We start from the raw sequence: 27,382 nt of genomic DNA on the forward strand, positions 1-27,382 counted from the left end.
ACATGTGGGTAATGGTGGAGGGAGGATTTAAAGGGCTAGAGAGACAAGGATTGGTCCATCTACCACCTGGGAGGGACATACACTCAATTCTTCCTGGGTTGGTTAATTCTTCCTGGGCAGGTTAGCCTCACCTGGGCAGGTACATCTGATTCTATCAGAGAAGAAAAATTCTTAGGGTGAAGCCATTGCTAGGAATGGGCGGATAAAAGAAAATGATATCTTTTGTAACATTTTTGAGCCATTTTTCATACTAAACCAGAGGGCATACCTCTGGATTTCCAGCTATGCGTCTGTAAGCCCAGATGATTCTGATTCCATCCAAATTTGAGAGACATTGACTACTAAGTCCAAAACTAGTAAGCTTCTCCACCACTTACTAGATAAGTAACCTTAGGCAAATTAATCTTTTTTTCTTTTTGAGACAGTCTCACTTTGTCACCCTCTGTAGAGTGCTGTACCATCATAGCTCACAGCAATCTGAAACTCTTGGGCTTAAGCAATTCTCTTGCCTCAGTCTCCCTACTAGGTGGGATGCCTACTAGAGAGGTGCCCACCACAATGCCCAGCTATTTTTATTTTTGTTGTTGTTGTTGTTGATTTATTTAGCAAACCCAGGCTGGTTCAAACCCACCAGCCCTGGTGTATATGTGGCTGGCTCCCTAACCGCTGAGCATCAACGCCGAGCAGCAAATTAATTTTTTATGAAATCTACTTCTTTATTTGTAAAGAGAGAAATAATATCCACTTATGGACTCAGTGTGAGAATGTAGAATTAAAAGGATATAATGGAAGACTGAATTTGGAAGGTGATGTGAGACTCAAGAGCCAGGTAATGATGTACCCACAAAGTCTCCCAAATCTGCGACCTGATCAGAATTGACAACACTGGTTATATAAGCAGATCCTGGGGTGCTTTCCCTAGAGATTCTGATTCAGTAGTTCTCTAGTGGAACCCAGGAGTCTGCACTTTTAAAAACACATTCTAGGCTCCAGGTAAGAATGATGATCAGGCAAGTTTGAATTTAGTGAAGGAATACAAGATGTAGTACTCCCATGCATCGGGAGTTAGGATTTCTGGTTTGTAATTCTGTGACTGACACTGCTCCTCTTTGGGAAGCAGATCTGAATCCGAATCTGTTCACTCATCTGTATACCTGTTCTATATAACCTACAGGCCTGTAATGGACCTAAGGCAAATTGGATTTGGAGTGAAGGGGCTTCCTTAATCTTAGTACTTTTACATTACTGTAATGTGGATTATTTAAACACAATAGTAAGCAAAATTGGGCCACATGTGGTCCAATTCCAGCCATGTGGGAGGCTGAAGCAGGAAGACTGCTTGAGTTGAGGAGTTTGAGGCTGCAGTGAGCTGTGATCCTGCCTCTGCACTCCAGCAGCGAGACTTTGTCTCAAAAAAAAAAAAATAATAATAATAGTGGTAAAATTGGGATAAAAGAACATGTTGGCAGATCATCGTCTTGGCTGAGGACATGAACAACAAGCTGGGAATGCTCTAGGGTAAAATTAACTGAATGTTAGGTGCAGCCTTCTCTACCCCACTGCCTTGAGCCTCTGAGCTCCCACGTCCCTCAGGAACATGGCATAAATTGATCACCTGCAACTATTCTGGTCATACTGTTGGGAGTTGTGGAAACGCCTAGAAAAGTCAAAAAACATGAAAGAGGGAGTTTTTGTTTGAGGGCCTTACGTTCAGTTTTTCCCCAAGGATACTTTTTACTGGAAAACACTTTGAGTAATGTCTGTGCAACAGAAACATTTCCCTTCGTATTAAAAGAAAGAAAAAGAGTGACGTATGCCATTAGCATCAGGAGGAATTCACAAAGTTGGAAGAGCTGGAACACCTCCTAATGGGAAGCTTCGGGGCCTTTAAGGGCGCTCAGGGGGTCCTGGCCTCATATCCGGCGGAAATCAAACTCCTCCAGAGCTTAACTTCCCGAATTTCAGCTGCGACTGCAGCAGCGTCACATACTGCAGAGCAGCCAGGTGTTGCCACGGAGCCCAGGCCCCGCCCTCAGCTCTTAACTCCGCCCAGTCCGGTAAGCCCCGCCCACCAGGAGGCGCCCCTCCTCCTTCGAGTCTTCCGGCGCATGTGGTGGTGAACTTTGACCGCTCTTCCGCTGCAGGTTCCAGGGAACAGCACGCATGCGCCATCTCCTCAAATGGTGTATCTCCTCATGCTAGCTGCAGGAGCGGGAGCTGTGGCGGTGGTTCTAGTCCTGCGATTATGGATGGTGCTTCGTACCCAGGACGTTTCTTCCCGGCAGTCTGTCAGTCTCTTGGTGGTGGCTGGGTCGGGTAAGTATCAAGGCGTTAAGGGTCGGGCTCGGGGGTCACTACAAACCCCAGCGTGCACCGCGCCTCTTCCCTGGTCTCCTTAGCGCTTCTTGCAGCGTTGCAAGATGAGAGTCGTAGTTTTTCTGCGTTGACGGAACCGGTCAGCCCAGCTAGGGCAAAATGCTGGCTTGCTGACGCAGCCCAGGCATCTTTTAATGACGAGTTAGGTAACTCACCATTGTCAGTAATTAAGCCGCTCTGTAGCGTATATTTTTCTTTCTTTCTTTTTTTTTTTTTTGAGACAGAGTCTCCTTTTGTCATCCCCGTAGAGCACAGTGGCGTCATAGCTCACAGCAACCTCAGACTCCTGGGCTCAAGCGATTCTCTTGCCTCAGCTTCCCGAGTAGATGGGACTGCAGGCGCCCGCCACAACGCCCAGCTATTGAAGACGGGGATCTCGCTCTAGCTCAGGCTGGTCTCGAACCTGTGAACTGAGGCGATCTGCCTGCCTCGGCCTCCCAGTGTTGGCCACCACGCCCGGCCTCTAGCGTATATTTTTCTTTTGTTTATTTATTTATTTATATTTATTTTTTGAGACAGAGCCTCACTTTGTCGCCCTGGGTACAGTGCAGTGGCGTCACAGCTCACAGCCACCTCGAACTCTTGGGCTTAAGCGATTCTCTTGCCTCAGCCTTCCAGGTAGCTGAGACTACAGGTGCCTGCCACAACGCCCGGCTATTTTTTTTTTTTTTTTTTTTTTTTTTTTTTTTGTAGTTGTCATTGTTTTAGCTGGCCCCGGCCGGTTAGAACCCGCCAGCCTCCGTGTATGTGGCTGGCGCCCTAACCACTGGGCTACAGGTGCCGCCCAACTATTTTTTTTTTTTATCAACATAATGTAAACATACCATGGAAGTTTAACTAAGTGTGCCATGAGATAAAAAGGTTAAAAAACACTGGTTTAATTGTTCATGCCCAAAATTTGGAAGAGGAAGAAGTTGTTTTCAGTCTTGCCTTGAAGACAAAGCAACATTCAATCTTTAGGTTCCATAAAAACCTATTAAGTCAACCACTTGTGTTCAAAGACCATCCATTAAAACTACTCATTTTCTTTGAAACACAATACGATCTCCTTAGAAAATTTTTAGATTTAATATCAAATTGTCTGTCATTCATCCATTCAGTAAGAGGAGGGTCTACTATTTTCTAGGCACTGCAGGTACGGTACTAAAATGAACAAAAGGTCTTGCCAGGCTCGGCACCCGTTGCACAGTAGTTATGGTGCCAGCCACATACACCAAGGCTGGTGGTTCGAACCTGGCCTGGGCCTGCTAAACAACAATGACAACTGCAACAAAATATAGTCAGGCGTTGTGGCAGGCACCTGTAGCCCAGCTACTTGGGGGGCTGAGGCAAGAGAATTACTTAAGCCCAAGAGTTTGAGGTTGCTGTGAGCTGTGACACAACGACACTCCACTGACAGCGACATAGTGAGACTCTGTCTCAAAAGAAAAAAAAAGTTCTTCTAGTGGGGCCGGTGTGGGGGAGAGTAAAAAACAAATATATAGACTGCATAGTAAATTATAGTGTTAAATACTATGATGTGGGGAAGGGGATTGCATTTTAAAGACACCTCCCTGGGAGAGGGGTGGCAGATATCCAACAGGAAAGAGCCAGGATGGCCGGAATAGACTGAGTAAGGAGGAGAAAGCAGGAGATAAAGCCCAAGAGGAGTACAGCTGTGGGTCAGATCACATGAAGCATTGTATTCTCATGTGACTTGAAGCTATTGGGGGTAAATAATTTGATCGACTCTTTCTAATAGTATCACACTGGATTCTGTGTTGAGATAGACTGAAGGGGAACAGAACAGACCAGGTAGTTATGCTCATAATCCTTATGAGAGGTAATATTGGCTTGGAGCAGGGTGGTAGAAAAGGAGGTGATGAGAAGTGACTAGGTGCTGGATATGTTTTTGCTTTTGTTTCTTTTTAGAGACAGAGTCTCACTTTATCACCCTCAGTAGAGTGCTGTGATGTCACAGCTCATAGCAACCCCCAACTCATGAGCTTAGGTGATTGTCTTGCCTCAGCCTCCCGAGTAGCTGGGACTACAGGCACCTGCCACAATGCCTGGCTATTTTTTTGTTGCAGTTTGGCCGGGACTGGGTTTGAACCCACCACCCTTGGTATATGGGGCTGATGCCCTACTCACTGAGCCACAGGCACCGCCTGCTTTTGTTTCTTTTTTTAAGAGATAGTCTCACTTTGTCACCCTCAGTAGATGCTGTGGCATCATAGCTCACAGCAACCTCAAACTCCTGTGCTCAAGCCCCCAAAGTAGCTGGGGCTACAAGTGCCCACCACAATGCCTGGCTATATTTTTAGAGACAGGGATATTGCTCTTGCTCAGTCTGGTCTCGAACCTATGAGCTCAGGCAATCCATCCAAATCAGCCTCCCAGAGTGCTAGGATTACAGGTATGAGACACTGTGCCTGGCCTGATTTTTTTTTTTTTTTTTTTGAATCAGAGCCTCAAGCTATTGCCCTGGATAGAGTGCCGGGTCATCACAGCTCACAGCAACCTCAAACTCCTGGGCTTAAGCAATTCTTTTGACTCAGCCTCCCAAGTAGCTGGAATTACAGGCGCCCGCCACAATGCCCGGCCATTTTTTGGTTGTAGTTGTCATTGTTTGGCAGGCCCAGGCTGGATTCGAAGCCACCAGCTCTGGTGTATATGGCTGGCGCCTTAGCCACTTGAGCTACAGGCGCCACCACCTGGATATGTTTTAAAGTAGAACTAAGAGAATTTTATTCTCCCCCAGATAGATCTTAATAAAAATAAAATGGAAGACAAAGTCCATTATTTTAATGACTTTTTTCAGTAACAAGATTAAATTTTCTGTGAATGTATTATCAATCTAAAAACAAACAGATTCTCCAAAGAGAATATTTTATTCAAGAGTCAGCACTGCATTGTGAAATACTCTCACCAGAGTAAGCTATGGGCATATTCAGGGAGTCAAGGAAAGACAAGAATTTTTAAAGGTAAATTGAGGAGGGTTACATAAGTTTGGGGGGGGGGGTTGCAGTTTTGGGGGCTGGGTTTGAACCCGCCACCTCCCGCATATGGGGCCGGCACCCTACTCCTTTGAGCCACAGGCACCGCCAAGGGTTACATAAGTTTTGAAACAATTAGCCTTGGCTACAAAGATCAATAATAAGGGTGATGTCAGTCCAGGATTGGACAGTTAGTTGCTGGGCAGATGTTCTTGCCAGAGTATTTTTTGTGTAAAGTCGAAGTAGTCTTTGTGCAAGATCATGGTTTTGGTATGATCTTTTTCAATATTTCTTGTTGCTAGGCAAGTGTGCATGCATGTGAACCCTCCTTCATGTCCTTCCTGGCTTCATTTTTGTCAACAGGTGAATCCATTTTGATTTTAACTCCCTTTTTGGGAAAGAAAAAGATTGTTAAAAATACATATAATGAAATTTTAATTGTAGGAGAAAATGTCCTGGATATTAGGTTTTATTCTTAATTGCTCCAGCTATAAAAATAAGTACTTATTTTGCAAGCCACCACATTTGTTAAAGGCCAAAACTAAAAATGCTGAAATGAGTATAAGCCAGTTGTGTAAATTACAGGCCCCAGTTAAGAAGATGGGTGACAAGTCATAAAGAAAACATATGATTTTTAATTCCTGTAAATCTATGCTACATTTCTTTCTATGTATAATTCCTTCAGGAATAGAGAAAGAATTCCTTCCCATTCTACTATAAAGTGTGTGTGTGTTGGGGGAAAGACATCCTTAATTTGTTTGATTGTCTTTCTGAGTGTTCATGGATCACTAGTAAAAAGCTCTTTCTTCCAATAAGGAAGGTGAGGTAGGAGAGGCTTTCTAGGTAGGGGACACAACATGATCAAAGGTAAAGGGAGAATGTGGACAATATAAAGATGTGAACCTGACTGGAGCAAAGAGCTGTGAAATGAAACTGAAATGGGTGCGATAAATGGCTCTTTGGTAAAGAGTTTGATTGTAAGCTTGAGGAGGAAACCTCAGTAAACATAGCTGGTTTTTTAATTTGTGCTTTTGAAATCAAAGCATTAACATTTTGGAGATTGTAGGACTTTAAAAACCATACACAGATTTATTGGGGAAGCTGGGAAATATTTGAAGACCTATCAGTGTGCTGAGACCTCTGTTAGGTGCTGTGGTTACAGTGAGGACCAAGAAGTCTTTGTTAGGGAGACCCAAGTCCTGCTATTATTGCTCATTCCTACCTCGCTTCTCCGCACAGAAGTCTTCAGTGACCTTCAGTGACTGGCTACCCATTTCCCATCCTACTTCCCTGACCTTACTTTGCCCTAACATTTCTTTTTTTCTTTTTCTTTTTATTTTATTGAGACAGAGTCTTACTATGTCACCCTTGGTAGAGTGCTGTGGGGTCATAGCTCACAGCAACCTCAAATTCTTGGACTCAAGTGATTCTCTTACCGTACCACCTCCTTAGTAGCTGGGACTACTTAGTAGCAGGCGCCTGCCACAGTGCTCACCTACTGTTTTTTGTTTAGCAGACCCAGGCCAGGTTCAAACCCACCATGCATGTGGCCAGCACCCTAACCACTGAGCTACAGGTGCCCAGCCCACCCTAACATTTCTTCCTAGTACTCCCACCATCCCTTGAATGTGTCTCAGATTTTACCATCTCATGCCCTGACAATCCTCACTGCACCCAGGGGCCTCCCTGCTCCTGTCTGTTATCTTTACTTCTCATGGCATCTCAGCCTCACCAGGGATCTTCCCTACTCTTAGGGTATTGATTTTTCATAACCATTTGCTTTACCCCCACATTTTCTTTTCTTTCTTTCTTTTTTTTTGGTGGGGGAGACAGTCTTACCATGTAGAGTTACCCTCGGTAGAGTGCTATGGCGTCACAGCTCACGGCAACCTCAAACTCTTGGGATTAAGCCATTCTCTTGCCTCAGCTTCCCAAGTGGCTGGGAAATAACCAGGTGCCCTCCACAATGCCTGGTTTTTTTTGTTGTTGTTGTCGTCATTGTTGTTCAGCAAGCCCGGGCTAGGTTCAAACCCATCAGCCCCCATGTATGTGGCCAGCACCCTAACCACTAAGCTATGGGCACTGAGCTCCCCCCCCATTTTCATTTTTCTTGCTGTCTTTTATCCTCTTTATGTATGTGTGTCTTGCCCCTTTCCCACCTGTCTTCTTAATAACAGGAGCTGTGTCTTATACTTCTTTGTACCTTCCTCAGGACCCACTACTACTACTGATTTTGTTTTTATAGATTTATTATCTTCTCCCCATTATAAAAGTAGTATCTATAAAGGGGATAGATTATCGTTTCCAGATGTTCCTTGTGTCTTTTGAGAAGTAGACAATCACAGTGGTCCTTCCCTTGCATAAAATTATGACATCTATATAACACGTTCACATGGATATGTCCATTGTGAATTTTTTTCTTTTTTTTTTTTTTAGGGACAGAGTCTCACTTTATCACCCTCGGTAGAGTGCTGTGGCGTCACACTTCACAGCAACCTCCAGCTCTTGGGCTTAGGCGATTCTCTTGCCTCAGCCTCCTGAGTAGCTGGCACTACAAGCACCTGCCACAATGCCCTGCTATTTTTTTGTTGTAGTTTGGCCGGGGCCCAGGTTTGAACCCACCACCCTCAGTATATGGGGCTGGCGTCCTACTCACTGAACCACAGGCACCGCCCCATTGTGAATTTCTTAATCTTAGGACTTGTGATGTTTTTTCTAGGTGGGCACACCACAGAGATCCTGAGGCTACTTGAGTACTTGTCCAGTGCCTACTCACCTCGACATTACGTCATTGCTGACACTGATAAAATGAGTACCAATAAAATAAATGGTTTTGAACTATATCAAGCTGAGAGAAAGCCTAGTAACAGGGTAAGTAATCATTTCTATTTCTAAGAAAGTAACAAATTGTTCATTGAGTTTAGTTGTCTCTGGAAAGAATCTCATGGCACGTCAGTGCCCTATCTACGAGAGGCAGTCAAACGTTTGCTGGTGATGAAATGTATGTCCTTTGCTACCAAAAGATAAGAATTCCTATAAATTAATTCTTCTAACTAAAAAGTAGTTGCTTAATTTTTCATATGTTTATTCTTTTAAATAGAGAAAACAGTTTTTCATTGAATTCCAACTGTAAAAATTACTTTATCAATATTTAACTTACATACATAACACAAGCATCCAGTTCATATGCTTATTGTCTTTTTAAGAAAGCTGTCAATGTATTGTATTTATTGATAGTTTGATTTGTCTACAACTGAGTCTTACTTTCCAAATCATATTTGTATCTGCCTTTAAAATTACTTCTCTTTCCTTGGTTGCTCACTTCATTTTAGCATTTTAGTTAGAATTTGGAGTTGTTTTTTTTTTTTATATAAAACTACTTCTTTATTAAGGAAGGAATCTAGAGCCATTTCTTGTGTAGACTGTCTGCATTATCCCTATCTCTGGGGACTGCCCAGCCACGAGGCCGCATTCGAGAGTTCAAGAGTGGATAGCTAACTGAAAAAAAAAAAAAAAGAAAGAAAGAAAGGAGTGGACAGCTGACCCTACTCAGGCCAATCAAAATCTTTTCCTGGGCTTTTTGGACTTAGAGATCCAAATAATGTAGTCATTCTCTTTTTGGAGGTAAATTCTAAAAAAGGTAAAACCCGGGAGTTGCAGGCAGTCATATTTTTACCTATTAGATAAATATAGTCTATAGATAGAGGAGTGAAGTTAATATACAGGAAACAGAAACCAGGAGAGCCATGCCCTCAGTGGCTCTAGAGCAGTGGTTCTCAACCTTCCTAGTGCCACGGACCCTTAATACAGTTCCTGTGGGTCGTGACAGGAATAGCGGTCGTTAAAACCGCTGCTCTAGCTAGAAGATCTGTTACATTAGGACAGATCCTGCCTTGGAAATCAGGATCCACTAACATAATCCCTCCCCCACTCACCTTGGGGTTTTTTTGGCCAGGGCTGGGTTTGAAGCCACCACCTCTGGCAAATGGGGCTGGCACCTTACTCCTTGAGTCACAGGTGCCACCCACCTTGTTTCCACCTCTACCACATACTGCACACATTTTTTTTTTTTTTGAGACAAGAGTCTCACTATGTCACCCTTGGTAGAGTGCTGTGGCAACACAGCTCACAGCAACCTGAAGCTCTTGGGCTCAAGTGATCCTCTTGCCTCAGCTTCCCAAGTAGCTGGGACTATAGGCACCCACCACAACACCCAGCTATTTTTAGAGATGGGGTCTCACTCTGGTTCAGGCTGGTCTCAAACTCCTGAGCTCAGGCAATCCACCTACCTCAGCCTCACAGAATGCTAGGATTACAAGCATGAGCCACCACGCCTGGCCTTACACACCCATTTTTTAAGCCCATTTGAGATGAGTTTTTGTCACTTATAAACATGATTCATGACTAACACACCCATTAAAATGTATTTTAGGAAACTCTATGGCAAACAAGATTAGAACATGAATCTGCTTGATATCATTTAGCCACAGCAAAATGCGTGATACTTTTTTTCTATATGGAGGATAAGCCAAAATATTTCCATTTCTGCTTTAGGAATCAATACTATATTAGTTTTCCAAGGCTGCTATAGCAAAATGCCATAAACTGGGTGGCTTAAAACAATATAAATGTATTGTTTCACCGTTCTGGAGGATAGAAATCTGAAATCAAAGTGTCACAGGAAGAATCATTCCCTGCCTCTTCCTGGCTTCTAGTGGCAATGCTCGGCATTCCTTGGCTTACGTGTAACTTGCCTCCTCTGCCTCCATCATCACATGGGCCTTTTCTATATCTTTCTCTTCACATGTCTTTCTCATGAGAAACACCAGTCATAGGATTTAGGGCCCAGTCTAATTCAAAAGGACCTCGTCTTAACTTGATTGCATCTGCAAAGATCCTATTTCTCAATAAGGTCAAACTCACAGGTTCCCGGTGGACATGAGTTTTGGAGGGACACTTTTCAGCTTGGTACAGACCTATTTACATTGAAAGCCTATTGGATATATAAAGCAAAATAAATTTTTTCTTTCAGCAGGTGTAAAAGGAAAAAAATAGTAGAGACCATTGCATATCCAGTGATTGTTCCTTTCAATAATTTTTCTTCTTTTTTTTTTTTGTTCCTTTCAATAATTGTGAAACAAATAATACAATCCTTATTTTACAAATGAGAACATTGAGGCTCAGAGGTGTAAATAATTAACCACAGTACCCCAAAATATGTGTAATTTACCTCTACATGTCCCCTCCAAAGCCCATGCTTCTCCCACATAGCCTCTTTTGTGTATTCTTTTCCAATTCAAAAACTGAGTGAGAAAACAGTGCCCTGGGAATTTTCATCCAAGGTATCGGAGACTAAAAATGTCAGTTAACATCTTGTCTGAGAGTGTATTGGAGAACTTGTGGAGAATTTGGAGAAAATAATGGTGAAAAATAAGATACCAGTATAAAGGGCAAAATAATCACAAAATTCTTACTGTTTTCTTAATATAAGAAACAGGTATCTTTGGTTTTACCCAATTATTAGTGTGCCTATTTAAAAAAAAAAAAAAAGCCCGTTTTTTCTCACTGTGTCATTAAAGGTTTTTTTTTGGAGACAGAGTCTTACTATGTCGCCCTGGGTAGAGTGCCATAGTGTCATAGCTAACAGCAATCTCACACTCTTGGGCTTAAGCGTTTCTCTTGCCTCAGTCTGCCAAGTAGCTGGGACTACAGGTGCCCACCACAATGCCCGGCTATTTTTTGGTTGTAGTTGTCGTCGTTGTTTGGCAGGCCTAGGCTGGATTCGAACCCTCCAGCTCTGGTGTATGTGGCCTTCGCCCTGCCTTCTGAAAATATATCTTTTTCAAGTTATATTCCTCTGGGTCTGTCGCCATATATATTGTTTATTTGCTGAATTATTTCATAGTTTACTAAAACATTTGAAAGATTATTATTTCCTGTGTATCACAATTGGATTATATTCACATTGATAAGAGAGCCAGTGATTTGGGGACCTGGAAGAGATAAGATTGCTAACCAGTGATACCAGCTGCCAGATCATCTCAGAAAGAAGGAAATGTTTTAGATGAAAAAGAAAAAACAATCATAGATTTGGTATAATTCTAAGGAAAAAGTGCCAGAACCTACAAGAGATTCCATGGAAAGTAGTGCAGCAGAACAAGAGGAGCAAGATTATCAGCAGAGGACAACCCCCCCCAGAAGCTTGGAGTTCAGTGAAAAGGGGAGGTGGGACAGTTTTTTCTCCCTCTCCCACATCCCTAGCAGTCAGTGGGCCCCTGAGCTGCTGGAGAGCCTTTTTACCCTCATGAGTCCAAAAGCTGCTTGTGCCAGTGAACCATGAAACTGAGAGCTTTTGAGGACAAAGCACCAGTTTTCCAGCCCCATTCAGATACTTCCATCACCACAGACCCGAGCCAACATAGCAGGCACCATATTGCTTCTCCACCCACCATGTGCCTTTGTCCTCCTCAGGGGAATTCAGCCCCTTAGTTTTTGTCTTGCTCATTCCCACACAGACCTTCCCAACTCTGGTCCAGACTGGGAATCACAGGGGGGGAAGTGGCTCCTGGGGCATCTGTATGACCCCAGAGCCTAGACATTCTGAGCAGGCTATCTTCCAGAGAGGACAGAGATGACCAGAGTGCTAGCTTTCCTTTATCAAGATTCTTTTCCTTGTCTTCCCCTCCCATGCCCATGGCTGCTGAGATAGATGATTGAACCAAGGCTCTCAGAAGCTGCTTATGGGTGCCCTCGCCCCCCATTGGTGCATATACCCCACCAGGGCTTCCACAGAGAGATGGGCTTAAACCTTTCCTCCTGGACATGCAGAGAACTAAGGGTGCTCAGACTGTGAGCTCTATGCTCACTGGCCCTCCCTGGTGCAGTTTGCCTGGCTGCTCCATCAGAGCAGGGCATTCCTCAGAGCAGAGGGACATCAAACCTGCTTGATCACCCCACAATCAATGCATGGACAGGCATTGATCTTTGGGGACCAAGGAACAGGCCTGCAGGCCAGATCCCCTAGCCCCTAAGCACAGAGGGAAGATTTATGAATTAATCTTGGGAAGTGAGAGAATCTGCATGGGCAAAACTGAAAAGAGCACAGTGTGAGTCCCATCTGCAGCACTATGTGGTGTACCCCTGCCCCCATAAGGCCTTCCCCTCAGTCCATTGAAGGATCCTGGACAGAGAAGCTTCATACTGGCAGTGCCATCATGGGGAACTCAGCTAGTTTAAGCTCCTGCCTGCTGGCAGATGCTGGAGGGAGACTGGAGGTGGGGAGGGGAAAAGAGCAAAACCCACTCCTGACAGCAGATTATTAATCTAAGATGGTCCTGCCTCCATAAGCAGACATTCTGTATAGATGGGACCACTTCAGCCCCTCCCTGGCAGCTTTCCCAAGAAGCTAGGAGCAGACCTTTGACCCCCACTGAAACAGTTACATTATCAGTTTCTGTGGAACCGGAGGGCAAGCTCACCTAACACAACCATTCTCAGCCTTACTCCCCAACCCTGCTGTGGTGGAGAGTAAGGATCCATCTGGAAGTTCCAGGGCTTTACCCACCACCTAGGGAATTTGAGTGCTTCTCCTGAGAGGCTACAGCTGGTCACAGGTACCAAAATAATGCTCCAGCTTGTTCCAAGTGCCACCCACTCACAGGGAGGTGAATTTGCACAGCCCCTTACAGCATTTACTGACTCAGTCATATAGGGTGTGATTGATTCTTACACACAAGTACCACGTTGTGTCTCAGCGATTACTGGGTGTGCCAATATAATTCACACTGTTAAGAAGACCACAGGACTAGGGAAAGAGAAAGGATTTCAAAGACCTCCATCCTCCCTCATTCAAAGAGAGATAGGGAATCCAGCCACATACATAGCTCATCACTGCTATAGACTCTGAACAACTAGCAATTGAGAAAACCGCCACACTAAGGAAATCTATAACCAAGGCATCCATTCAGAACCTAGATCACCACCAGAGCACCCACAAGCAAAGCCAAAAGTTGTTACCCAACATATGCCACAGACACTTTCTTATAAGCATTCCTGTGTAAACAAAAGGAAATCCAAAAATAAAAACAACTGCCCCAGATGACAGGGAATCAGCAAAAGAATTCCAGAAGTATGAAATAGCAGAGGAAAAGGACAGCCTCAAAAGGGAACACCAACTGTCTAGTGATGGATACCAACCAAATAAAAATATTGAAATCACAGATAAAGAATGCTACATATGGATTGTAAGGATGCTCAATGAAATCCAAGAGAAAATGGAAAGCCAATTCAAACCAGAAAAACAATCCAGGTAATGAATAAAAAATTCACCAAAGACATTGACATATTTAAAACAGACTTCTGGAATGAAAAATGTATTTAAGGAAATACTGAACTCAGTGGAAAGTTTTAATAATAGGCTAGACCAGGCAAAAGAAAGAATTTTAGAGCTTGAAGATAACTCTTTTCAATTAGTCAGAAATAAAGAAAAAAGAATTAAGAGGAGTGAACAAAGCCTACAAGAAATATGGGATTATATTAAAGAGCCAAATATAAGAATCATAGGTATCCCTGAGAGTAAAGAAGAAAATTCACAAGAGCTGGAAAACTTATTTGAGGGCATAACTTAGGAAAACTTAACCTGATCTTGATAGAAATTTAGGCATCTAGGTATAAGATACTCAACAAACACTCAGGTAATTCATTGCAAAGAGGCAATCACTGAGGCACGTCAAGACACATAGTCATCAGACTCACTTTGAGCCATGGGTGAAAACGTTAAATAACTTACAAAGGGAAACCCATCAGGCTAAATGCAGACTTCTCAACTGAGACTTTACAAGCCAGAAGGGATTGGGGCCCCATCTTTAGTCATCTTAGCCCTTTCCAATCCAATTTTTCTGCCACCTACATACTCCCCAGCTCTTATTTTGGGCGGGAAAGAGGTTGGTGGCTTATTGGTAATTATCCTACAGTTTTGAAAGAGAAAAACATAAAATGTGAACTTAACCTAATGAGGAACAGCTTAGTATTGGCACAAAAATAGAAACATAGACCAGCGAAATAGAACAGAGAACACAGATACAAAACCATCCTCATATAGCCAACTGATCTTTGACAAAGCAGGCACCAATATACACTGGGGAAAAGAAGCCCTATTCAATGATCGGTGCTGGGAGCATTGGATAGCCACATGCAGAAGAATGAAACAAGGTCTATATCTCTCACCACTCACACAAGTTAATTCAAGATGGGTAAAAGACTTAAATGTAAGGCATGAAACCATAAGCATGCTAGAAGCTCCCAAGTAGCTAAGACTATAGATTTGTGTCACTACACTCAGCTAATTTTTCTTTTTTTTTTCTTTTTTATAGAGATGGAGTCTCACTTTGTTGCTCAGGCTGTTCTCAAACTCCTGGCCTCAAGTGATCCTTCCTTCTTAGCTTCCCAAAGTGCTAGGATTATAGGAGTGAGCCACCACACCTGGCCTATATAGCATTTTCTTGGCTTACCCTTACTTATTGTATCCTACCCCTTCCTTTGGATTTGAAGTATATCTTCTATGAGTTCTTTTATGCAATGTCCATAAGTGATAAATTCTTTTTTTTTTTTTTTTAAGAGACAGAGTCTCACTTTGTTGCCCTCAGTAGAGTGCCATGGCATCACAGCTCACAGGAACCTCCAGCTCTTAGACTTAGGCGATTCTCTTACCTCAGCCTCCCAAGTAGCTGGGACTACAGGTGCCCACCACAACACCCAGCTATTTTTTTGTTGCAGTTTGGCTGGGGCCGGGTTCGAACCCACCACCCTCAGTATGTGGGGCCAGCACCCTACTCACTGAGCTGCAGGCACTGCCCAGTGATGAATTCTTTACATTTATTTTTTTTGAGACATTGTCTCACTTTGTGGCCCTCAGTAGAGTGCTGTGGTGTCATAGCTCACAGTAACCTCAAACTCTTGGGCTCAAGCGATTCTCTTGCCTCAGCCTCCCCAGCAGCTGGGACTACAGGCACCTGCCAGCCCAGCTATTTTTAGAGATGAGATCTTGCTCTGGCTCAGGCTGGTCTCGAACTGGGGAGCTCAGGTGATCCACCCATCTCAACCTCCCAGAGTGCTGGGATTATAGGCGTGAGCCATCACTCCTGTCCCATAAAGAAGATCATTGAGTAAAAATTATGTGTCAGTAAAATCTTGTTAAGTGGAATAAAATAAGGCAAGAGAATAAATAGGGAGTTTGGGAGGATCATATGTAGATGAATTTTAGGTAGGATGACCAGGAAAGGTGGCATTTGAACAATGACCTGAGAGAAGTGGGGTATTAAGCCATCTTGGGGAAGAAAATTCTTAGAGAGAAAGCAGTGACTGCAAAGGCAGCCCTGAGGTGCGGCTGGGCTTGTGGTACAAGCATGACAAGTGAGGGGTCAGTGTAGCCAAAGTGGAGGAAGCCCAGAGAATCATGTGGAACATGAGGTCACAGAGGTCAGATATTTTAAGACCTTGTAGTCCTTTGTTAGGTTTTGAGTTTTTTCAGTGAGTGAAATGGGGAGCCACTGAGAGATTTTAGATTAGGAGAGGCATAATCTGGTAGGATGCCTTTGGCAGCTTAATAAACAGAAGCAGAGAAGGGCAAAGCTCAGAGAGGAGTTTCAAGGCTATTGCAGTGATCCACACGAGTGATCAGTGTGACTCAACCAGGATGGCAACAGTGGATACCATGGGGACTAGTCTGGGTATAGTTTGAAGGTGGAGCTAATAGTATTTGCTGGCAGATAAATTGTGGAGTCTGAGAGAAGTAGGAGGAATGGAAGGTGACCAGGCTTTTGGCCTGAGCCACTGGAAAACTGAAGTTGTCTCGTAGTCTCATGGGGAAGATTATGGGGGGAGCAGGAAGGTAAAATGTGGTGTCTGTAAACATGCAAGTGAAGATGCAGAGAATACAGTTGGATCTATGTGTCTAAGGTTCAGGAGAGAGGTCTAGTCTGGAATATAAATTTTGGAGACATCTGTGTTTTAGTACTTAAAATAAGAAACTTGGTGACAATACCCAGAGATTGATTAATAAAACATAGAAAAGGACTTAAGAACGAGGCCCTATGGCCTTCTAACTTTTTCCACAGCTGTGGAAGTGTCAGCTCTCTGTCCCTTCCTCTGTTGAGGCTTCCCTTCCTACACCTTTGGGGACACTACAACCCCCGCCCCTAGATCTCTGGCCCAGCTGTATTTTCTTCCTCAAACTGAAGTGCTACAGGCTGTCTTCTCCCTTTTCATTTTCTTCTTGTTTTTGGCAAGTAGGGACTTCTCTTTCCTTCTTCCCAGTTCAAATAAAATAATATTTTCTTGTAGCTATAACTTGTTTATAGAAGGAGAGATTTTCAAGTTAATTGATTTTTTCCTTTCTTTCTTCTTCTTTTTTTTTTTTTTTCCTTTGTTTGAGACAGAGTCTCACTGTTGCCCAGGCTCCTGAGCCCCAGCAGTCCTCCTGCCTCTACCTTCCAGAGTGCAAGGATTATAGGCCACTACGCCTGGCCTCAAATTAGTTTATATTGCTATTTTTTGAGAACCCAAGTCAAATTCATTTTCTGATTAAAGTCAGAGTTTTGATACACGCTCTATATGGATGCCTGTTTTGAACCAGCTGTGTAAATAGCATGGCTTCCTCCCCTAATTTTCCTCTTTCACTTTTTTTTTCCCCTGATGTTACTGTGCCAGCTACAATTTCCTAGGTATAGATAGTACTTCCGTGGTTATAGGCCTTAAACTGTTTCTCTATAATTTAATTTTTTCTGATTTCTTAAGTGAACCAGAAAGTCTGTGCCATTTCAAAGCATTAACAGCAGCTGTACTTTGTGCTTGGGCAGAGGATGTCATCCGTAATGCTTCAAGCACTTCAGTGATAAAAGTGCATCGATTCACACACAGTCCTGGTGAGAAGCCAAAACCCACATCTTCTACACAGGCTTGCTCTTCCAGAAACACAAAAAAGACCTTCCCAGAAATCAGAAGTCAAGAGAAAACAAAATTATTAATCACTTAGAGTTACACAAGTAACATAGGAATTTTCTGTCATTTGGTTTATAACGTATTCTGATACAGAATCATTCACTAGATTTCTAAATATTTTTGCTAGTTCATAGGAAAAAATTTAAATGTTGATATTTATTTATTGTAGATTTAAATATACAGCAGATTTTAAGCTAACTTTTAAACTAATTTTATTAATCGAATGTTAGAAGTGGCTTATCTTTGTGGCAGAAACTTCTTCAAATTACTTATTTCTTTGATTAAGTATATTTTTAATGGTATTTAATATTTTAGGTACATAATTCACCTTATTTATAAATCTATGCGTAAAAAGAAATCATTACTTTTGGTATACATTGGCCTATGTTTCTCTGAGTAGGTTTTCTCTTTTTATGAGACATTGAGATTAGAAAGGTGAAGAACAGAGAGCAGAGCCAATAAAAGAAAGAAAGGAAGGAACATTTGGCTGTGAAATTGCTTACATGAAAAAATCCTGAAAAGACTTCTAAAGAAAAAGTAATTTCCACTGGGATTAGTTCTAAAGTAAAGAGTAGTCAAGTAATATCTTACAGCAAAAATTGGATAGTAACCTTTCCAAATAGCACCAGCATCCCCTGCTGTATGAAGGTAAATGAAAACTGAACCCAGAGCTTTCTTCTTGGAGAGCAATGGTCTCCTTGTTAGGTTGTGTTTCAGCGGGGACATCCCCCCCTACAAGGCATGGAAGGAAGTGAGGCTCGTGGTATTGCCCTGTGGATTTTACTTCACTCTCTCATTTGCTTCTGAATCTGAGCCCTGTCTCTTAACTACCTCCCTGGACAACTAATTTTTACTCCTGGTAACTTCTGTTAGAACATGATTTGCCCTTTTTAGATTCCATCAGTAAACAAAAAAGTGACACTTGAATAAAACATATTTAAACTGCTTTTAAATATTCCTGAGTAGACTTTTTTCACATATAAAACAATAGAAGTTGCAAAAAACTGATACAAAGAATTAAAAATTAGAGCAAATCTGGCTCGGCATCTGTGGCTCAAGTGGCTAAGGCTCCAGCCACATACACCTAAGGTGGCGGGTTCGAATCCAGCCGAGACCCACCCAACAACAATGATGGCTGCAACCAAAAAAAAATAGCCGGGCATTGTGCGGGTGCCTATGGTCCCAGCTACTTGGGAGGCTGAGGCAGGAGACTCGCTTGAGCCCAGGAGGTGGAGGTTGCTGTGAGCTGTGATGCCACAGTACTCTACCCAGGGGGACAGCTTGAGACTCTGTCTCAAAAAAAAAAAAAAATTAGAGCAAATCTTTACTTTCAGGTTACTTAATTTCCCACTACTCTGTAATTCAGCTTATAACGTTTTCCATGAGAGGTTATTTGTTCCATTCATTTAAAAAATATTAAATGGATGTCATTCTGTACAAGACGCTTGTTTAGTGGATATTTCAGCAAATCTCTATTGAGTATACCCCAGAATTAACTGCGGCAGGATTGTGAGGCGTTATTTTTTGTTTCTTTACTCTTTTTATTCTTTCCAAATTTTATTTTAATTTTTTCTTAATTTAAAAACTTTGGACAGTAAAGAAGTATGTAAAGTAAAAATTAGAAATTCCCTGTCAGTACCCCAGTTCTACTCTGTAGAAGTAACCACTGTACCAGCTTGAGTTATATTCCGCCAGTGCTTATATATAAATTTTTATTTCAAAATATTGGGAGTACAAGAGTTCTTGTTACATGGATGAGTTGTAGAATGCTGAAATCAGGGCACCAGTGCTTGTTTCCCCTCCGGTTACTTATGCACATATAACCAAGTATAATGAATTACATGTACACATATACTTGTAACCATGTATATGTGTATAGTGTTGAGGAATTTTTTAGAGGGAGCTAGGTATGGCTAGTTTATAAATCACATCCTGTATGTTGTCTACAACTTGATTTTTTCATTTCCATGTTGGTACATTCGGTCTGTTTTGTGCTTATAAATGATTGTAAACTATAGTATTAATACACCATTTCCTTACTGTTGTTTTCAGTTTCTCACTAAATCCCGTGTTAAATATTTCTGTACTTATATTCATTCTTCAAGCATTTTCATAAATTTCTGCATTTTCTACAATAAATGTGGGTTTCACTTTGATTAGGAAAAAAGTTAAAAAAACAAAGAAGCTGAGGTTAAATGACTTGCTGACATTAGAGGCCATGCCACCTCTTTCTCACCACAGCGTTGTGTCAGCCTGTCAACTGAATTCCCGTTCTGAAATACACGTGGTGTATAAATGTCGAAGTTAGAAACTAATGTAATAGACATTCCAAGCTGTTGTTTTCTGGTCATTATATAAAACCTGTGCTCTCTATTCATATCTTCCAGTAATTTACTGACGCCAGCAATACTGAATGGCCCATTACGTGCAAACCCAACATAAGCTACTGTTTCTTTGGATGCTCGTCCTCTTCTCTGCAGCACATTCATATCCGTATCTGTTGCTGCTCACCTTTAGCTTCCTAAAACAATGCTTTGCACAAATAACCCATTATTTCAACATTTTCATTGGTTTCTTTAATATGAAAGGGTGTATTTGGAGCCAAAAGCCAATTAGAGGCATCATCATTCTCTAAAATCAGGTATTTGTTTGAAAGTAGTTAACAGAATTTCCTGATACATTGGATATGGGATGTGAAATAAAGAGAAGAGCCACACACGATGTCAAAGCTTTTAATGTGAACCACCGTGAGAACAGAGTTGCCATCACTGACCCTGGGAAGTCTGGAAGTGGGGCATTCCTGTCACCAAGTGTCTTTAAAATGTTTCATACCCTCCAAATGAATCAGCAGCCTCTCCCTTGGTTGGAAGAAGCTGGAAAACCCCCGGGATTTAAAGGGACTTCCCAGGCCCTCCTTGCATTGATTCAAAACCATTTCCTAAGTCCTGCACACTTGTTTTCAAAATCTCTCGCTCTCTTCTCTTCCCCCAACCTCCCTCTTCTTTCTCCTCTCTCTTCCCTCTTTCCTTCTTGTCTCTCTTCTTTTTACCTTTGCCCTCCCTTTCCTTCTGCTTTCTTTCCCTCCCCAAAACAGTCCTTCAGGCTTTAGGAATGGTCCTGGAGAGTCCCTCCATGTGTCCAAGGACTTTTTTTGTCCTTTCCTCTGCTTCTTCCCTAGTCCGTGTCGGTGTCATCCCCTCATGCTGCCACCAGATGGCAGTGCACTGCTGAACATTGACTGCACTGCTGCTCAGAGAGGCAGTAGAGGGCTGAGCTTTGGAACCAGGATAGAGGGATTTCTAATGCATATTACAGGCTAATCTGGAGTGGGCTAATGGGGAGGGGTTGTCTCTATTTCTCTTTTGGAGAACATCATATATTATTGCTACAGATGATTCCCCCCCCCTTTTTTTGAGATAGTCTTGCTTCATTCCCCAGGCTACAGTGCCATGGGGTCAGCCAAGCCCACAGCAACCTGAAACTTCTGGGTGCTAGCAGTCCTCCTGCTTCAGCCTCCCAAGTAGCTAGAACTACAGGCATCTGTCGCTACATCTGCTAATTTTTCTATTTTTAGTAGAGATGGGGATCTCACCCTTGCTCTGGCTGGTCTTGAACTCCTGAGCTCAAGCGATCCTCCTGCTTCAGCCTCCCAGAGTGCTAGGATTACAGATGTAAGCCACCATACTCAGCATGATTTTCCTTTCTTAAGAATTTTCAAAGGCTTTGTATGGGTTTAGCCTAGTCTTTACATCTGAGGAATGTTCTTATTTAAAGACTGTTGAGGCTCAAGTGGCTAAGGCGCCAGCCACATGCACCCGAGCTGGCGGGTTCCAATCCAGCCTGGCCCGCCAAACAACAATGATGGCTGCAACTAAAACATAGCCAGGGGTTGTGGTGGGCTCCTGTAGTTCCAGCTACTTGGGAGGTGGAGGCAGGAGAATCGCTTGAGCCCAGGAGTTGGAGGTTGCTGTGAGGTGTGATGCTACAGCACTCTACCCAGGACAACAGCTTGAGGCTCTGTCTCAAAAAAAAAAAAAAAGACTGTTGAGCACACCTTGCTGAGGCTGCAGGGCTGACATACTGGTTTCAGATGCTCTTCTTTGTCTGAGATGGGTAGGATATCTCACTAGAAGCTTTGCCTTCTCTAAAGCAAAATCCTTTTTGAAACCAAACGTGGATATTGATTGAGCAGTTTCTGTGTGCAAAAATTATATATGTTTTATAAGAAATACAAGTAAGGAAAGGAAGTGCCTCTTTGCCTCAAGAAGTTGTTGGTGTGGTCAGACAGAAAAGAGCTAAAATACTGGGAACCTGAAGACTTAGTAACCAAAACTGTCACTGGACAGTGCTAGTGAAAAAAGCTAATAACAGCTTTAGGAACTTCTGAAGCCTGGGTATAGCATGGGGCTGAAAACAGGCCTTTTGGTTGAAGTTTGCTTACAGAGCAGTTAGACCCCTAGTCTCCCTGTCCTATGCAATGGAAAACCAGAGGTTTAACCCCTAGAGAGGTGGAACTGAATACGTTTTGGCTTTGAAACACCAAGCCAGATTGAGGATTGGGCTGAAATACTGCCCTGAAAACAGGGAGCTTCAGAAGAATGAATACCTCCCCTGTCCTGCCACCTAGTTCCTCTTCCTGGATCAGTTCCCAGAGTGCTACATTTCTATCCTTCAGGCAGGAAATTGAAGATTAGCTTTAAAGAAATGGCTTTGCCCAAGAGAACAGAGCTATAGATCCTAACACTTAGGTCAGGCCCTGACTATCTTTTACCCTTCCGTTGATAAGCCCCACCCAGCACGCAGAGCTTCCAGTCTGCTTTTTAATCCCTCAATTCTTTAGCATGAACCAAGGCCTGTTAACCTTGTCACTATTAAGGTTTTGGAGCAGCTAAATCTTTGCTGTGGGGGAAGTGTCCTGTGTGTTGTGGGATGGTCAACAGCATCCCTGTCCTCACTAGAGGCTGGCTCTTCTTCCACCCCCACCACCAGTCACTCATCCCACAATGTCTCCAGATCTCCCTCTTGGGAACCAGGGGTTTGAACCAGTATCCACAGATTATCAGACATGTGAGGAAAGCCTCAAAAATGAGAGAAGCCAGAACTATTAATAACACTGAGTGAAAGGAACTTTGGAGAAAGAAATCAGAGAAAAGTGAAAGAGAGGAGAGTGGCAGAAGAGGGGTCTTAAAAGAAGACAGTTATTTTCAGAGAAATGAGGGGCATATGTCCTTTAAAAAGCATTGAGATCTGTTTATTTAAACTCAGAACAAGAAAGACTCTAGGCTACTAAGATTTTGATTGCAGGAATGAAAAAAATTCAATAAAAGGAGAACAAATGGAAGAACTCAAAAGATAAAAACATAAAGCATAAGAAAAAGGTAAAACCAATGCAGAAAAATAAGAAAATTAAACAATCAAAATGGACACAGGAGGTCCACTATCCAGAAAGAACAAAGCAACAGGGGAATAGTTCAAAACAAAACAAAATGATGACCCAAGGAAAATTTCCAAAGCTACAAGGACATGACCTCCAGACTGAAAGGACTATCCTCAGCTCAGTGAAACTACAGTGACAAAATACGTGATCTATAATTCCAGGACTAGGATAAAGAGAAGATACCAAAAAGGTCTAGAAAGAGTGAAAAAAAGAGTCACATTGGGGGTCCACATGGCATTCAGAGCAACAGTGGAGCACAGTCTCAAACTGATTCCCAGATACCCTTTCCCAGAGGCTGTGCCCTGCCAAAAGAGGGGACTCGAGTTCCAAGGGCCTGGGCCCTACCCGGAATAGAAGCAAAGAGAATTCTCAGGATAACAGTGAAGGGAGTTTCAGAGTGAAGACCTCCTAAGCAGGTTTAGAGAGCAGCCAGTCAGGAGTGAGCTAGGGGGCAGAGAACTCCAAGAAAGAAATGTAGTTAGCAAGTAACCTCAGAGGTTTGGCCACACTGAGGACCATAGGAACTTTAAAACCTTGTGTGCGAATATACTTATGATTTCTAATGTATGTATCTCAAATATAACTTTGATATTTAAAAAAGCAAAGGACGACGAATGCTTTGAATGCCGAGTAAGACGAGATTTTTGTGGGGTAGAGTATTGGGGTGGGGTGGGGCCTTCTCCAAAAGCATAGGGAATATGAAAGGGAGAGGACAGCATGGGAAAAATCAAAGTTGGGAGGTGCAGGGCGTGTTAAGACAAATGGAGGAGGCTCGGCGCCTATAACTCAACTGGCTAAGGCGCCAGCCACGTACACCTAAGGTGGCGGGTTCGAATCCCCAGCCTGGACCCGCCAAACAACAATGACGGCTGCAACCAAAAAATAGCCGGGCGTTGTGGCGGGCGCCTGTGGTCCCAGCTACTTGGGAGGCTGAGGTAGGAGACTGGCTTGAGCCCAGGAGTTGGAGGTTGCTGTGAGCTGTAATGCCACAGCACTCTACCCAGGGGGACAGCTTGAGGCTCTGTAAAAAAAAAAAAAAGACAAACGGAGGATGTGTTTTGACAAGAATCATGATAAGAGATAGGAAAAGAATTTGTTAAATTGCAAGACAAGAAATTATTTCTATTTTAGAAACCTGAGATCATCTTTAGTATTTTCATTTGCAGAAAGAATTTAAGGGTCTAATATTTTTAAGGTTGTATGGGTATGTGTTTTTGTTTTTGTCCTTGAATATTTTTCTGTAATCTTTAGGAGACAATTAGAAGGTACATTTAGAAAATAGCTATTTTTTAGAAAACAGAGCTGAGAAGAAATAAAAGCCCCCATAGAAGTAATAACCTGCTGATATGAAACATTTATTTTCTAAAGAAATAACCCAGGCTTGACACCATGGCTCACGCCTGTAATGCTAACATAAGCCGATAGGGGTGGATTGCTTAGCTCAGGAGTTCAAGACTAGCCTGAGCAAGAGTAAGACTCCATCTCTAAAAATAGCTGGGTGTTGTGCCTGGCACCTATAGTCCCAGCTACTCAGGAGGCTGAGGCAAGAGGATCACTTGAGCCAAGAGTTTGAAGTTGCTGCAAGCTATAGTGATAGCATGGCATTCTACCAAGGGTGACAAAGTGAGACTGTGTCTCAAAAAAAAAAAAAAAGTAACCCAAACACATACCATAAGCACCAGTATTGTGAGGCTAGTATACTTTTATTTTGGAAGCACAATCATTTTGCTCTTACTGTAATAAATCAGGATTCTTTTGGTTTGAATTTGAGGGGGTTGCAGTTTTGGTTTGTGTAAAAACTGGTGTGTATATTGCAGGATTTGTGAACTAGTACCTCTAAAATAAAACTAGTCTTCCACTTTATACCACCTACTGTTTTCCACAAGGTGGGGTGCTAACTTCACACAGTGAACTGAGATTGTACAACTTGCTGTGTCTTCAAAATTTAATGCATTTGTTGTCTGTCTTCCACATTCCTACACAATTCTAAAAGATGTGTTTGTAAATTATATAATTGGATCTGCAGGATTTTGTTTTGGTTTATACAGTATAGATTACAAATAGCGGCTTAAAATAGTTATATTTTTAGAGTAGGACCGATGTATATGTGCATTTTATTTTTGTTTGTTGTTTGCTTTTTGTTTTTGTTTTTGTTTTTGTTTTTAAGACAGTCTTGGCTCGGTGCCTATGGCACAAGCAGCTAAGGCACCAGCCACATATACCTGAGCTGGCGGGTTCCAGTGCAGCCTGGCCTACCAAACAACAATGACGGCTGCAACCAAAAATAGCTGGGTGTTATGGCGGACGCCTGTAGTCCCAGCTACTTGGGAGGTGGAGGCAGGAGAATCGCTTGAGCCCAGCAGTTGGAGGTTGCTGTGAGCTGTGACGTCATGGCACTTGACCCAGGGTGACAGCTTGAGGCTCTGTCTCAAAGAAAAAAAATAACAAAGTCTTACTCTGTTGCCAGGCTAGAGTGCCATGGCATCAGCCTAGGTCACAGTAACCCTGAATAGCTGGAACTACAGGCCCCTGCCACAATGCCTGGCTTAGTTTTTCTATTTTCAGTAGAGACAGGGTCTTGCTCTTACTTAGGCTGGTCTTGAACTCCTGATCTCAAGTAACCCGCCTACCTCAGCCTTCCAGAGTGCTAGGTTACAGGCTTGAGCCATCTCTCCTGGCCTCTTTAGAGAATTTAAAATAGCTCAATCTCTTAAATTCCTCCCCAAATCTTAATTATCCCTGCATATGTTGCAAGACCTAAGGCCAATAGGTTAAACTTCCTTTGAATCAGATTCTAAATGGACAGAATTAAAATAACTATGAATAACATAGTGCAGCTATTTCATCCTTCCCTAGTTCAGCTAATACATTTCCCTGTGCCACATACATTTGTGTGGGATGCTTACAGCATCAGAGCAGCACATTTTACAATAGAGTGCTATTGTTCTCCATTTTAAAGCAAATCAGTCACATCCTAATAAAGAATATTGGGGTTTAAAAACATAAATAGCACCTTTTAAAAATTGATGCTTATGTTACAGTACAGACACACTATCCTGCTCCGTTTCAACGTAAAAGCACCCGTATATGTTTTCTAACATTGATGTATCTTAGTGTTTTATTGACTCACAAAATTATGCCCCAGACCAGACCACAGTGAGTACTAATATACCCTCAACCCAGTTCTCCTCTTGCATTCTCTCCCTAGGGCATTACAACACCAGTCACTCCAGCTGGAAACCCGAAAATTACCCCACGCTCTCCAGCCTCCTGGATCCTTCCTCCCCATTTCTCCACCTCAGTTCTGCAACTGTTTATTAGGCCTCATCATCATTCTGATGTGGTCTCCCAAACGTTGCCCTTCTCTGTCATTCCCCACCCCTCCTGTCCATTCTCATGAGTGCCAGAGTGGTGTTTCTTAAAAGCAGATACAGTCCCATTACTCGCCTTTTTAAACATCCATCAGTGGCTCCTCATTGCCTTTAGATTCAAGTGCTAATGCCTTATCATCGCTTTAAAGCACCATTTGCTGCTGCTCTCTGCCTGTTCCTTACACACCAAAATACAGTTTCCCAGATATTTCATGCTATTTTATGCTTCTGTGCTCTGAACTGCTACTTCCTCTGCCTAGAAGACTTCATCCACCCCTTCCCTGCCACCCTTGGCTATACTTGGAAAATTTCATATCCCTTACAAGTCAAATCAGTTGTCTCTTCCATGAAGCCTAACTTAGCTTATCAAAGTATAATTAATCACTTCTTACTTGGTGCATTACATTGAATAATTATCTCATGTTGGGCAGCGCCTATGGCTCAGTGAGTAGGGTGCCAGCCCCATATACTGAGGGTGGTAAGTTCAAATCTGGCCCCGGCCAAACTGCAACAAAAAATAGCCAGGCATTGTGGTGGGCACCTGTAGTCCCTTTTACTCGGGAGGCTGAGGCAAAAGAATTGCCTAAGCCCAAGAGCTGGAGGTTGCTGTGAGCTGTGATGCCACAGCACTCTACCGAGGGCAACAAAGTAAGTCTCTGTCTCTAAAAATAATAATAATCATCTCATGTTGTATGTATCTCTTTGATTGTAATTATCAGTTTTTCTGTGCTGTCCTGCTAGGCTGTTATGAGTTCCCTGTGAATGTCTTATTCACTCTTGTGTTCCTAGCACAGTTCCTGTCACCTACAAGGTGCTCATTGTTGAATGAATGAATGAGCAAATGAATCATGTTTATAATGAAGAATGCAGCTCTGAAATCAAGTATCTTAAGCAGTTGTTTTATACGTGATTTATTGGTTTACAGTTTTAAATTATACTGTATATTATACTGCACACGAACTTTATGGACACCCTGTATTTTTTTTTATAGGACAGGAAAGCCACCTTAAATTCATACCATTTTAAAGTCATAGGAAAGGCATTTCAGTTGGAGATGAGATATACCTAAACTCAACTGATTTGAACAATAAAGGGAATTTATCAATTTAAGAAACAGGAAAATTCAGTCTTGTTTCTGTCAGGACTCAATCCACCTGAGTCACTAATGATAGTACCATGTTTACCCCCAAATAAGACACTGTCTTATATTTATTTTTTTCTCAAGA

At 42.5% G+C, this 27,382-nt stretch overlaps 1 protein-coding gene across 1 annotated transcript in view; it reads left to right on the top strand.

The window, feature by feature from the left end:
- The first annotated feature begins 2,163 nt into the window (after positions 1-2,163).
- Positions 2,164-27,382, top strand: part of ALG14 (ALG14, UDP-N-acetylglucosaminyltransferase subunit) — a 95,060-nt gene continuing 69,841 nt past the window's right edge. Inside the window, exons 1-2 of the mRNA XM_023509836.1 lie at positions 2,164-2,316; positions 8,071-8,222. Of these exons, the coding sequence (XP_023365604.1) occupies positions 2,181-2,316; positions 8,071-8,222 (288 nt within the window). The 5' untranslated portion in view covers positions 2,164-2,180. The remainder of the gene's footprint in view (positions 2,317-8,070; positions 8,223-27,382) is intronic.

Source organism: Otolemur garnettii, unplaced genomic scaffold (assembly GCF_000181295.1).
Source record: "Otolemur garnettii isolate 467f Iridium unplaced genomic scaffold, OtoGar3 scaffold00010, whole genome shotgun sequence".
NCBI classification, from domain to species: Eukaryota; Metazoa; Chordata; class Mammalia; order Primates; family Galagidae; genus Otolemur; species Otolemur garnettii.